This window comes from Hyposmocoma kahamanoa, unplaced genomic scaffold (assembly GCF_003589595.1).
Source record: "Hyposmocoma kahamanoa isolate Upper Pololo Valley unplaced genomic scaffold, ASM358959v1 202, whole genome shotgun sequence".
NCBI classification, from domain to species: domain Eukaryota; kingdom Metazoa; phylum Arthropoda; class Insecta; order Lepidoptera; family Cosmopterigidae; genus Hyposmocoma; species Hyposmocoma kahamanoa.
The window spans coordinates 7,402,179-7,417,724 of NW_020653726.1; the positions used below are offsets into that span (position 1 = coordinate 7,402,179).

At 36.5% G+C, this 15,546-nt stretch overlaps 1 protein-coding gene across 1 annotated transcript in view; it reads right to left on the reverse strand.

The window, feature by feature from the left end:
- LOC113227099 overlaps positions 1 to 15,546 on the reverse strand; it is a 60,167-nt gene that overhangs the window by 27,385 nt on the left and 17,236 nt on the right. The window contains exons 2-5 of the mRNA XM_026459971.1: positions 14,943 to 15,179; positions 4,272 to 4,400; positions 2,679 to 2,793; positions 1,462 to 1,640 (exon numbers count right to left, since the gene is read on the reverse strand). Coding sequence (XP_026315756.1) covers positions 1,462 to 1,640; positions 2,679 to 2,793; positions 4,272 to 4,400; positions 14,943 to 15,179 — 660 coding nt within the window. The remainder of the gene's footprint in view (positions 1 to 1,461; positions 1,641 to 2,678; positions 2,794 to 4,271; positions 4,401 to 14,942; positions 15,180 to 15,546) is intronic.

Consider the following 15,546-nt stretch of genomic DNA (forward strand, 5'->3'; position numbering starts at 1 on the left):
CTCAAATGATTTAAAGTGAAGGTACAAGACCTTCGTTTTGGGACTCTTATAGTCTGTCTTTTTTGAAGACGGAGTAAAATGAGATTTATAGTGTTGCCAGTTTTAATAAAATTTTAAATGGTCATGTAGTTGTTGTCGACAGTTTTATCGATAAATTGTGATAGAAGGTTAGATTTTGCCAAAAATGTGATGTTGAATGTGAATGTTATTACGCTCTAATGATTTCTAATTGCGTTATTGCCTTCTTTATTCCTATTTCGATCGTTGGCCTACTAGTTTCGAAATCAATTTTTATTCATATGTATATTATATAGGACCGGCGAATTCGATTATCTAGATTAAATTAAAACCAAAAACTTTCAAATATGTCTCCTCTTTGTATGTTTAATAGACATAATTGTAAATGTGGTGTATGTATGTATGAAACTTACAAAAATTGACAATTCAAATGAACCTGTGCCCAGCGGTTGGACGAATAATGGGCGAATGATGCTTCAGATGATACAAGTTAGGCGATTTATTGCACGAGCTTAACCAACATTCAGTCGATAGTCTAGAATGTTTATCGACTGCAATCACTAGCTGATTGCAAGCAGGCAACACTTTTGCGCAATGACCTGTCATTTTAATTCATCTTCAACAAAAACAGATTATAGAGAATATACTATCGTCCAATTTGAACTTCGACAGATACATTGAATCCATGGCCCAAAATGCAGCAAGGAAGCTTGGGATCCTTTCCAGGTTGAGGCGTTACTTTAAACCGGGACAGTTGCTTCAGCTGTACCAAGCGCAAGTCCGATCGTGTATGGAGTCCTGCTGCCACCTTTGGGATGGCTCTGCTACGTATCAACTGGCCACTTTGGATTCAATTGACAACCCTGTCAAGAGGCTTATAGGTGACTCGGAATTAGTGGAGGCGAAACTACAGAGTCTTGAACTCCGCCGTAAAGTTGCCAGCTTATCGGTATTTTATAGGATATATCACGGAGAGTGTGCGATGGAAATACACGATTTAATTCCGCCTTCCCCTTTCCATCACCGGGGGACTAGGCATAGACTTGGGTTCCACCCCTATGTTGAGGATATTCCAAAGATTCGCACGAAGCGTTCCGCTTTTACATTTATATAGCGAACAGCTATAGAGTGGAATTCCCTGCCTGCAGACTTGTTCCCTGAACGTTATAACTTGGGTATTTTCAAGGCGAGAGTGAATAGGCATTATTTAAGTGTGCATGCTCCATGGTCGATCTCATCTTCACTTTCCGTCAGGTGAGATGGAGGACAAATGCGCACTTATATATTTTTTTTAATGCACACTGCGAAGACGTAGCCAGTAAACTTTTGCACACGTTTACAAATTTTGTCTCCTTATAAGTACGTTCGCGTAAACATGGGTAGCAAACGAGCTTCGAACGAGCTTCTCGCGTTCCACTAGAAATGTAATTTGCAGATTCCTACCTGGATAATACACAGTGGTCCTGTTAGAGGTGAAGTTGGCTGGCGGCAAGGTGAGGGTACACACGAACTCTTCCCAGGGGTGGACAACGTCATCGTCGTGAACCACTGCCGTCACTGTCACCGAGTACATTCCCCACGAGTCCATCGTGATCTCCGTCTCCGCTTGTTTTAAAGGTTTGCTAAAGTAATAAGAGAGTTGTTTATGGCACCAAGTGACAGGACGAATAAGTCATGCGCCTGGTGTTAAGTGACATGCCTGTCCACAGCAATTGCGGTGCAGTTCTGAGCTTTAAATCGGAAAGATCTAAGGGACCCTGCCACTGCGCCTGTCATCATGAGACATAAGTTGACAAGTTCCATGTGCCTGTAATTTCACCAGCAGCCGTACCCTTCATTAGAGTAATAAACATAAGGTGTCACGCCGCACATGAAATCGTCATATGTCAGTTAGGAGTTCGAAGCAGTTTTCGAAATTTTACAAAAATTTATTTGCTGTTAATGAAAAGACAACTAATTACATTTATTTCGGACAAACTCATCATCCCCCTTGTTGTTTAGTCATCAACGAACTGTAAGTGTACTACACAATTTCATATCGGGTTTTATTTAAAAAAAGGTTCCATAAAGAAATAAAAAGATAAATTTCCTTACAAACGATCTCTGTTAACAATAATTAAAAATTGTTAACAAAAATTAATTTCTAAGTAGTAATTGAAAGTTTAATAATGTCATCGCCTTAAATATCCGAGATTATTTAGAGGAGCGAAAGCTTTTATTCGACATGAAAAGATTGAGAAAAATATTGATTTGCGGGAAATACTAAAATAATAATATATATGTAATACAGTCAAAAGCAAATCAAACTTGACAGTTCTGACTTTGCCTTAGTCCGTTCATATCGTAAGAGGTATCATCGACTTGAATTTAAATCTCGATTGACAAGCTTGAACTTTGCCTAATTTCGATTATTTGCCAACAAACAAATGAACGTTTTATCTTTTGAATAACTAAATATCTATAGGCGACGTTCACCATTTCTCATCAGGTGGACCACGCCACGTCACATTAGGTTATATACATTTACTAGCCACGTCACATTAGGTTATAATACTTAACGTATCTGTATAGATACAATGCAGTTTCGTAAAATACATGCAAAGATCATTTGTATTTCATTAACTGTGTGTAATTAAGAAGCACTGTGGTACTGGACGTACCCCTGTGATAAAATAGCTATTTTAGGCCTTGGATAGAGATCTTCTGCAACGCATATTAACGTCACCCAGAATACGTATTTCTTTTCTTGATAGAAATGGAAGCGTTTTCCTGAACCTGTGGAATACAAAAATGCATAAATTAAAAGGCATTGAAATAAATTCCTATCTGTTACTGAGTACTATAGCAGCATATATATGTTACAAATGAAACGACAATAAAATATGTCTATAAACTAGACACTGGACTATAAAGATAGAATAACACAATGTGTGATGTAATCTTTAAGTGTGCCCAGCAGAATCACGAGAGAAATAAATGTGGATCATACAAATTTTCCCGGCCCGGGAATCGAACCCGGGACCTGCGGGACCTGCGTGGCAGATCAGCATGGTAACTGTTCGGCCACGGAAGCAGTTAATATTAAATGTATGGGAGCGATTAATGTTACTACACATTTAACGATTACACCTGTATATAAGTGCTTATTGTCATTCACAGGCTGGCTGAAAAGTAATTTACCCAAGCATTAAATAAAAGATGATCATAGCTATTTTTTAACGTAGGAATGTTATGCAAGGGAAATACACTTATTTCATTTGTCAGACAGGGTCTTTAGTAAATAGTTGCTCATTTTTAAATATTTTGCTTTTTTCTTCCGACATGTTGTCCATGCAAAGCGAAACGTAATAAACAAAAGAGCGTTTTTTCTAATTTTGAAAAAATGCTAATAAGTCACGATAGTAGGTAGTATCATTGTTGGATTGAAAACAGTCAAAATAGATTGCTTTTCAGCCGCCTCTAGTATTTAGATTGTCGAGTTTGATGCTGGAAACTATTTCATCTAAAGTGGTTGTGCTGCAAATGACGAACAAAACAACGAGCATTTTATTTATTTTGGAGCGTAGGTACGCTGACACACATTGAAAACACATGCGAAACTATTAAACAAAAGAACACGGGGGACCTAAGCCTTAAAACCATGAAATGACTATTCTATATCGTCCGTAAGTATAGCTGGCATTACGAGTCTTATGACACGTTCCACATATATTTTAATTCGTATTTACTTTACAAAAATATGACTAACGTTCGTGAAAGTGTTAACATTTCAAACACTGTTAGATTTCAGTTGGTAGGCCAGTAACTTAACCACGCCATTTGGGGTTCGCCGCAATTCTTGACGCTGAGTATAAGGTTAATACATTAAATATTAAATAGCACTAAATTCGTCGTGTTCAAAATACTTCAATTGGTTTGTACAGCAAATGAATGTCACCATTTTGCATTAGATGGGCCATCCAATTAATGCTGGCTTGAAGAACATAATGTAACGTAGAAGTGTGATCCTCTTAACTTTACAGTTAATGTATCTGTACATATACACTGCTGTTTTCAAGAAATAGATTCAAAGACCATTTATTATTTCATTATGAGTATAGATAAGTGTAAAAAGGTAAGTAAAAACCACAATAACCTACCACGGTTTGGGCCTCGTTATTATTGGTATTTTCCTAGTTTTTCCATAAAAACATGGTTATTGCTACGTTATTGAGGCAGTCATTTGATACTGTCCAATAACAAAGAGTACTCACTGTAAACCAACATCGACCTAGTTTGCCGATCTTCTTCCATGAAAGTGGATACCACACAAGTGTAATTCCCACTCAAATGTGTACTCGGGTTTAAGATCTTTACAGCCCGATACGCCTGCAGCGGTTCCTCTGAAACAACATTTAAATATCAAGCAAAAAAAAATGTTTTTATACTAATTGAATTTCTCGAAATAAACAAATCTAATTTGCCGGTGTTCATTTCAGAAATTAACAACAAAATTCTCTCGATTCTGGTTTCTGGAACGGTTTAGTACTGCTTTATCCCATTTATTTATATCGCAATTGTGGTTGGCGTGTCTAGATATTTCAGCTTTAGGATAATATATTTTCAGTTTTCTATTAGGATTTTTAGTTAACTATATATAACAAAATTTTAGTACTTTAGAATGGCCGTTGATGGGTGCGGATGGTGGCAATGTAACCTACTACGAGTATATACTCAGTTGTGGGTGAAGTCGAGATATGGATGTAGTTGATGACATTAATGCATAACTCTGTTTCATATGTAACTAGCTTAGTCCTTTTGTGCTTTGTGCGTTTGCGCTTCGTAACGGAGACCGTTACGTACAGGGTCTTTCTAGTTCCGGCACTAATCTGTGCACAATATCCTCTGTGGCCACTATACTGACTCTACTCGATTTTTCACGAGCGTTCGACTCTATCAGTATGCCGTTACTGCTTGCCAAACCTACATACTATGGTTTTGACACAGCCACAATAAAATGGTTCAGTAGTTACTTGACTGATAGGACTCAAAGTGTCAAAGTTCAGGAGTTGAACGGGCATATAGTCAGATCTTCTGTAAGGAGTGTGCATAGAGGCGTTCCACAAGGACCCATTCTTTTTGTTTTGTACTCTGCGGATCGTCTGCGTAAGCATTCTTTCACACAATCCTAGGATTAGTATTCTTGGATCATCAGTCGAATTTGTTATCCAGGCCAAAAATTTAGATGTCACTGTGGACAGTGGGTTGCGATTTGTGAGTCATGTAGAGTCTATTGCCAGATTTTGCCTCTTTCAACTAAAGGTATTATATAAAATTCGTCATTTACGCAGTGAAGATATAAGATTAAAAATGTGTGAATCTTTTATTTTATCAAAATTGAATTATGCGGATACAGTTTTCGGTCCCTGTCTTCTCTCTACCTCAAAAAGATTAATATAACGTGTTCAAAACTCCTGCATTCGTTTTTGGTATTAAATTCCACTGAGGAGTCACATAACACCTTTGCTAAACCTACACGGTATTCTTTATATGGAATCTAGAAGGACTTTGCATTTTTCTGCTTTGATGCACTCTGTTGTTAGATTCAAAAGTCCACCTTATCAAATGGCGGACTTATTCCTATAATTCACGCAGAGTTCGTAGTTTTTTATTGGTAACGCCATTCCATAAAACAAGAGCCTTTGAGGGTAGCTTCCGGTATCAGGCATCTAAATACTGGAAGAAATGCCTCCTCCATTGAGACAGCCAATGTCAAAATTCGCATTTAGAAAAACTATGAAAAATCTATTGATAGAAAACCAGCGTATGCTCCGATGCCGGATGTTCCTAACTCTTGTCTCTAACTTATTTATATTTATGTATATTTACTTGTAGCTTTGTATGTATACATGTATCACACGTGTATTGTAAATGTGTACGTGTGTGGCATAAACCGGAGGATACACAGAGCATGTACCATTTCTTTAGGTCTCAGCCGACGCTGAAACAGAAACGACTGAAAATCAGCGTCTGTCTCGTCCGAGATAGACATATTGCTGAGTCGTATCCTTTTCTTCTTTTGCGCCACCATACACACTTACTAGTTAAAAGTCACGCAGCCATTTATTGTTTTAGTGTTAAATATTAGATTTAAGTGCGTATAGTGACTCATTTAATGAATAAACGTTTTTTTTTCTTTCTTTCTTTCTCTGTTATATATCCTACCCAGAATTGCGTATCTTGAGGAGATATAAAAAATATTTATTATTAATGGTTCACTTAACTGCCTCCGTGGCTGAATGGCTACCATGCCGGACTCCCACGCAGAGGTCCTGGGTTAGGTCCCAGGACCGGAAATATTTGTACGGCCTACATTTGTTTCTCTCGTGACTTAGGGTGTAATTTGTGGTTGTCTATGTGTGTGTCCATGGCACCCGCGATACAGGGTTTTCCTTAGTGCGGGGCTATGATAAATTATGTGCGTTACTTATCAAAGTGAATCAATAATAGTTTAAATGCCATTATTCGCAAGAGGGCTGCCTCACTCATAATTTGTGCGCGGCAGCTCTAATAGCATCCTAGCCGTTGTTGCCAACAGGCTGAACAGCCCTTACCAACAATATTGGGTGCGTAGGGTAGTGGTCTAGACGTGGCATTTCTCTAGAATTAAATAATTTTGTATTGAACATAATACCATTACTACGGATCATGGTCTGAAATAAATAATTCTATTCTATTCTAAATGCATTTTTATAAAACACGATCACTTTTACACACATCAAAAGTGTCTAGGGATCAAGTGAATATTTTTGAAATAAAAATTATTTAAGCAATATTTACCAAATCCAGTCTTCCAGGACGACTGCTTACTCTAATGCTTATGTTTTATTTAACCGCTTACCCCTATATTTAATTAAAATAAACTAAAATTGATGTTTTTGCAAATTGTGGGAAAAAACTCAAATTAACGGCGTCAATTAAATGACAAAAAAATGGCGAAAATGATGATTTTGCTCATTTTTATTATACAGATAAGAAAATTAATAATCTGTATTTCCACCATTAACACGAATCACACAATTACAGCGATTTGGCATGCTTAAGATGAGTTCATCAAAATCACTTTGAAGAATGGCCGCCCATGTGTTTTGTAACAAGTCAAAATATTGTTGTAGAGTATGGACGGTATGCATACTCGGCACAGCTCTTCTTTGAAGCATATCCCACGCGTGCTCAATTGGATTGAGGTCTGGCGATTGAGCAGGCCACGGCAGAACGTTGATACGAGCTTCGGCAAGAATGCGTGTTACGACTCTAGCCGTGTGTGGACGTGCGTTGTCATGCATTAGTTGAAATGAATCACCCAACTGGCCTCGCAAAGGGATGATAACATCTGAAACAATCCTCTCTGCGTAAACTTGAGCATTGAGGTTACCCCTGATCCAAATAAGATCGGTTCTTCCGCCGATCCAAATACCGGCCCATATCATTATTGTTCCCCCACTATATGGATGAACTTCCTGACAATATCTCAAACGTTCATGACGTCCAGATGTTCTCCAAACTCGAGTACGTATTGTATCCGGTCTCATACCGAAGCGGGATTCATCCGAAAAGCACACATAACGCCAGTCTTCTTCCTCCCAGTTTCTGTGTTCGCGAGCCCATCGTAAACGGGTCCTGCGATTGCAAGGTGCAATAGGTGGAACTCTGAGCGGCCTTCGCAGACCCACTTCACGTAAACGATTTCGGATTGTTTGATCGCTTATTAGCAAGCCTGAGGAGCTGTGGAGCCTCGTAACCAACATCATGGCGGTCATGGTACGATTCCGTCGAGCAGTATTTTGGATATACCGGTCCTGTCTGCGAGTCGTGATGCGAAATCGTCCTCCATGTCGCTCGGCCACGCTGCCCGTCATACGATAGCACGTCCAGAGGCGACTTATGACGCTCTGTGTAGTGTTAAGAGTGAAAGCCACAGCACGTTGCCTGGAACCAGCTTCCAACATTCCGACGGCTCGCATCATCACTTCTCGGGTTAAATGATGTCGTCTCTCCATAATAATGTAAATTGTTTCGGTTCCGATGCAGATATTGTAATGATTTTGTCAAAACGCTATAACTCATTTTTATACAAAACCACATTGACAATCGATTTTCTTCTTATTATCGAATTTTAAACAATATTCCTTATTTAAATGTTAAAACTCACTAAAAAGTATCAATAGCGATACAAAAAAGTTAATGTAATTAACCCTAATTGCAGCAATACTCTTAAACGTACTTGATCCCTAGACACTTTTGATGTGTGTAGTTTCAAATTTTCAAATGTAATTTTATTTTTATTTAAACTTGTTTTCAAGAAATTTAATAGCTTGTTCTCTACCAATAGCACTGATTTAATCTATTTAAATAGTTAATACTTAAAGTAACTTCTTACTACTACATTTGCGAATTAGCTACAGTGGTAACAGGTACTTACTGTATCTGTTGCACAGTTTAATTACAAGCACATATCGGCACGCTTAGCAGAACATTATATCTGTTATCCCTAAAGTAATGCAGTTTTACAAAAGTCTGGTCGCTTACTTAACTTTTTAATTTTTGTTCTAATTTGAAAATAAATGTTAGTAGACTGTAATTTCTTTCATTCATTTGTTTTAATTTCCTGCTAATACAGGCTAATACGTGTCGAGTGGCTCGAATGAAAGGTTGATATTTCAGGTAGAATTTCGTGAACTTTAGTTGAATAATATTTTTTTTGTTCATGTTTGTACTAATCAATGTTAAAATGTTGCACTTTTGAAATTTTCAGCTGTTCCTGTATTTTAATTTCGGTTTTTTCATTTTTTCAGCAAAATATACAAATAATAATTCAGCTGTGTCAGAAATAGTCGATTTTTCTTAAAAAAAATTAACCTTTCTAATTACCGTATCCATGGCCACGGTAATTAGATCTAATTACCGTTTCCATAAAATATTTGTGTCTTAATAACTCGAAAACTACTGTGCAAATTCTAATGCCATTTAGACATATTGATAGTGAAGCTTAAAATTGTTTATATTTGAATGTTATTGGATACGTTAGGCGAGAAAAAACAATGGCTGCGGTAATTATAGGCTGAGGACACCGAAATGGCTACGGTAATTAGGCTGAGCACACCGAATATGAGAATGGCCGTTAAAAGATATTAATTTCATTGTTACTTTATGTGTAACACTCATTTATTTAAATATATACGTTATTATTTTATACTCTCACTAGGTTTTTTGGGTCGATGTGTTCAATCTATTAAGAAGTGAATTTCATGAAATACAGGATTTCATTTTTTATCAATCTTAATACAAGTTTTTAGACGACCAAATCAACTATCTGAAATTGGAAATTTGGACCTAACTAACCAAACTTCAAACTAATCGTAACATCCAAGTTTGCGTCTTTTGACATTTTCATTGAAAGTATATTTAAGGGGCCTTACCATGAAGTCTTACTACAGTTCAGTATAGGTTCGTAACGACAAAAAGCGGGATGGTGATATATACTCCATGCAGCGCTGTCTCGCAACAATTCATTTTAGGTCCTAAACTGAATCGTAATAACAGTTCATGGTACGGCCAGATCTAAATTGGGTGTAATTGTTTTTTCAAGCCAACGCACAGTGTCTCGTCTTGTACAAGCTAGCGGGACAAAATTATTTTTTGAGTTATTTTAATTGTTTATGCATATGCATATTTTAAGCTAAAAAAAGTGGAAACGTGTGTACTGTAATGTGTGTAGACTCTACAACGGTGATGGCCTCACCCTCTGACACGTAAGGTCACCAATTACGCGGTGAAATGTGGGTGATAGCTCTGTAATTAGGTGCCTCTGCCTTCTTCACATGCCTGTAAGGCACGAGTGCATTACTTTTTTATTATATAAAAGTATTAGGACATAGAAAAATAAAAAATAAATTTAAAAAATCATAAATGTTTATTACATTTATGACGTATTCGGTAGGTATTTATTTAAAATTTTTATATTAATACAATTAAATTAAATCAACGAACAATACAATAACAACAAAAATTATATTTCAGTAGTAAGTAACAAAATTGACAAATATAAAAAATAATAAATGTGCATTACATAACTAAAACATCTATAGTAAAATACTCTACAACTACATATTAAAACTAGATATAATAATTAATTACAATAATAAACAAGACCTAATTTATCTAATCTAAAGACATTACAAAAATATCTAATGCTCATCTTCAGATGATTCCTCATCATTACTCTCCAATCCGGTAGAGTCTGACAACACGTAATCCTCGTCATCAATTTCGCGAACTGATGATAACTGGGATGGTAAGGAAGGTGGGATAATCAACTGCAGAACCTCCGCTGGCAAAGCAGTAATCTTCTTTCTCGGTAACTCTCTAAGTGTTGATTACAGGATCGGACGTAATTAGGAGCATTCTCAAAAGATCTGTATTCGTGGCAATACGTGACCGCTTCCTAGTGCGTCGCTCACGGAATCTACGGCAATCTTTATTTCTTGCCTCCTGGGCTTCTTCGGAAAGCTGACCAATAAATAGGCAAGGCAAGATTTAATTACTTCCGTACTGTGTACAAGAATCTTATGCACAGTAACGGGCATGGAGTACCACGAATACAGATCAAGGTATAATTTTCTCGTTGCAACGCAAAACTTTTCGAATTCTAAACAATTTGTCGTATCCCGATGACAAAGTTCTTAAAATTATATGAAATCTGTTAATAAGACTTACGTCCAATCTTGTTATTTCGCTACTCAATTCAGCATTAGAAAAAAATCTACGTGCTGTGTTTCCATCATTCGAGTTGCCATACCCAGGTTTTGGTTTATCCACTATAAGACCCATACGATCTTTAAGTATTATTTGGATCTCTTGTGTGCGGTGCTTTATTACAGCTTTATCGTTGTCTCCTCTGACTTGACACTTTTTTATTTCTAAACGATAGCTAATGTGAAGCATACATTCAAAAGTGCGGATCCATGCATGTAAAGTAGATAAACAAAATTCATTGCGCTCTTTGTTGCTAGGATACTTCCTCGACTCCTCGTTCATAGTAGACGGAGTAGCACCGCAAATATAACACTTTTGTGTTGAACGTGTGTCCGTTAAAGCGTTACACACTTTATCATCGTCAACAATAAGTCGTGTGTAACAAAGATTTGAGATCCATCAACGTCCATCAATGTTCGTCAGAAGGACAACAAGAAGCTTTGGATTTACCTAAACTGTAGAATAATGGATACACTTGATGTCCCGCCTTCATTGACCACTTCCTAGTTTGCTTATATGAGTGACAAGTAGATTTGGAGTCTACGTAATAAGCTAACGCTTCGTCCGGAGTTAACTGCCTACTTTGTTCAGAACACTTATTCTTTTTTGGACTTTCACCGACTTCTTTAATTTGTTTAGCAACACTTCGGTGCCCTTCCTTCCTAGTAGCTAATTCCGCGGCTATAGTTAGCTCACTTGCACTCCGAATTTCTAAAAGATCTTCTACTCTACGTCTCTTCGTTTTCAGCGATGAGTCGTTAAAGGATTTTTTGAGTCTGCCTACAGACTCAAGTCCTGATGATGTTGAAAGCTGCGGCTGGTATGTACATACATTCATTACTATTCCCGAAGCCTCGAACCAATTTTTATGGTTGGTTAAAAACACTTCTTTATTAGATTTAGATGAAGTCCACTTTTCATTTAGTATCGCGGAGATTTTCATCTTCAGGTTTTTCAGTGATTCCTCAGAAGCATTAATGATATTATGTTTTTCACATATATTATCAAAAATGCGACTGCTTCTTGCATTTTTCTCATGTCTCAGCCATTCTTTGAAAAATTCAACGGCACACCAGACTACACATTTTTGTTCGAAAATCGCCTCCAGTGCAACGGAACAAGATACGTTAATGTGTAGCTTGATGTGCTGGCGTGTGTACATTAGATATTAAAGAATTCTATCGAGCTATTATAATTAACTTTGCAAAATAACAAATTACAAAACGTTATAGGTACTGAGAGTTGCAGTGTTTTGGTACAATATAGAACAGCACATCGTAGTATTTGAAATATCACTTTTCGATATTGTACATTTTCATAATTTATAATTACATATAGATACATATATGTAATAAATGAAATTATATCATAATAATAGGCAAGTGACGCACAGCTCGGCTGGAGGCATACGGGGTAAAAAATGCTACCGACGCATGTTCGAGCTGATTCAAACACATGGTTTGGATTTTACTGTACAGTCAGTCCTGTCAAAATGGCACCACCGCGACGAATCCTGGTTTTCAGTAATTAATTCAATTTTATATAAAATAAGAGAAAAACGCCGTCCTCGTCGGTGGGTTAACTTCGTTGTCATACATTATGTGAGCACATGCGAACGCATGCGACGAAATATGCATCGAGGCATGCACAACCATCTAAAAGCAACGCACTGCTCGCAATGAGACGCTTTGACTGTAGTTGTTTAAAGTGAACGATCAAATAATTTGTCAAATTTATCCTTCAAACTTCACGGTTTCTTCAAGCAAAAAAAAAATATTTATATATTGGTATAGATAATGGTTGAAATTAAGAGAAAAACTTTTGTTATTTGTGGTGTGTTACTTTTGTTTGATTTTTTTTTAAAGGAATATTGCGCACGGAACAACCAACTATTTATGGAATCTAGTAAGGTGAACGCATAGGCGAGAACTGAAGTTTGGTTTGACAGACACGCCCGCATACCTTCAAACATGTTTGTCGAACACGTCGTCAATCTAGATTTCCATCAAATACGTACATTATTTGACAAAAAGGTGCACAATCATTTTAAATTTCACAAAATTATTTGATCCTTTGCGGGCCGATGAACGCTGGCGCATGCCTCTCTATGAATATGAAGATACCTTGCAAAGTGTCTACTAAGCTGTACTCGCTTGCCAAATTCTTAGTTATGTTTGAGGAACTCTAGGCATTTATATTTGACTTTATAACTCCAAGCCTAATTGTTCTATCGATGTTTTGCATTTTTTAACTGTTTTATAACTGATTGTTTTCCTTAAATAAAAAAATATATTTATTCTTGATCTCGCATTAGACCAGAACAGAACAGGAAAGAAATATATATTTGTACAGGGCAATGATCACAAAAAGGTACAAATATACTTCATCTAATGAATGTAGTTGTCATAACAATGACAAAACATATTTTCAAATTCTTACTTATTTTTCGTGAATACATAATTATTCTCTTTGCAAAATTGCTTTTGTTATCGTCACTAGCTGAATTAATAACGTCAGTCCTTTTTGTTACCTGTATTACGGTCCATTAAGTAATCTATACTTAATAAATATTTGTGAAAGTTCCTTTGAATATTCAGGAACACGTTCTTCGATGTCCACAATTCATTATTTTATTTTCTGTCTATTGAGAAAACGCGAAATGAAGTGAACCAATTGATCCAAAATGCAAATATCGTCTAGACATAACCTTTCCAATAGCGATTCAAGTTCCTTTTTGTTGTCTTTCGATCTACGCAAATAACCGCACTATGAATAATAATGTTGGCAAATAAATTTCCATAAATACGGTCACATGGAGTTAAGTTTCTTAGAATAAAGAATCTCAATCCACTCTATTTTTAGTTTAAGCACTCTAAATAACATTGAGATGAATAAATTAAATCTTTGTATGATCATGATGTTCCCTACTTGTTGTTGATTCCCTACTTATTGTGTTGGCAATAATTATGACAGATAAATAAGTTACATCCAATTGTGAATTTGTATTGTTTCATGCTCAGAACTACGATTCTACAATGTTTTGCTTGTCCGTATACTTCAATTAGTTAGGAGAATAAGTAATTAGTCCTTATACTAGTACAGTCCTCTGTAAGTCATGAAAGAATATTTTTTAAAGTATATTGAATAGATTTCAGAAATTTGATAATATCAGCTTATCTATTCAAGACATCCCGTGGAACAAACGGATAAAATAGAAAGAATGACTGCCTGAGATATCAGACAAAAATCTAATATGACAATTAGATTTGACATGAACAGGAAAGCCTTTATAACTGTTAACTTTTAGTTCTTCTTATCGTATCAATGGCCATACACTATAATGTTTGCCATCGTGATGAAACCATAACTACTACTATAAGAATATTCACAGTTTTGAAATGTGTTCAAAATCTGATAACGGTGGCAGCGCATGAATTCGCATTTCATCAACGTGGCCAACAGAGTCTCATATAGTATGAAATTCGTTGAAGAGATTTCTATAGAAATGATCTTTTGAAGTTCATTTTCAAATTACTTACTCATACAGTGTGCAAGAAAATAACAAAAAAAAAGTAATATGCATATTGGACGATCAAACAAAGTTACTTGATGTCATACAAACGTTAAACGAACGATATGGATTTTTTTTATTATACCAAGTGACGGAACGAACAAGTCGTTCGCCTACGCCTAAGCGACACGCCTATCCATAACAGTTGCAATCACTCTGAGACATAAGTTGACAAGTCCCATGTGCCTGTAATTTCACCAGCACCCTTATCCTTCTAAACCGGAACGCAGTAATGCTCACATTACTGCTTGGCGGCAGAAATAGGTAAGGTGGCAGTACTTCCCTGGACGAACTCTTTCACAATAATGTCTAAGCGCATGTGAGTCGTAGTTTAGTTTTCGAATATTGATTCTATCAAAGCCATCAGCTACACTTTATGCATTCGTTTTTCGTGGATTACAAGGTGTACTTACGAGTAAACAAAACGAGTAAAAAGTACTAACAATCGGTTCCACTTTGTAATACATCGAACCCTAGGCCATTCATTTGACAGTGTACGAGCATTTTTATCTCATGATATAGGTCAAACTATAACCACCTGGAATTATAATTTCCTTACCCGAAATCCTGAAGTTCATGTCAACCTTTCCCTTCAAGAGGCCAATGACCTGCGGCCTCAGAGGCGGAATCCACTGGTACACAAGGCCTGAGGAACCGTTGAAGAACCACTTCATCACAAGCCCGCTATCCGGCGCTACAGAGCTCACATTGTATTCACAATCGAGGATGACTGATTCCACACCTACTTCGACGAGTGACGGTACTTCTATCCTCTTTATGTTCACGGCTATACATTCTGTTGACAAATACACTTTGGTCATTATCGGGTACAAATATTATACACTGATATTTTATCAGTTTGTTTATGAAAGGATTCTCTCCGTACATATTAAAAGTATAGTACATATCCCGTTACAGGACATTATACACTACAAATATTCCACGCAAGCCCATAATGGGTTGACGACTTAACGCTACGTATACTGAAAAGAAAATACTAAATGATCACCCTCCTTAATACAAAAAATACCACCTTTTACTATATTTTCTTGTATGTTCTGTATCTCCTTTTCAAAAAAAAAAGAAATTTTAAAAATTGGTTCATAAATACAGGACTCGAAGTATGACAACAAGCATTGAAAATATACAGTCTAATTAAGAAC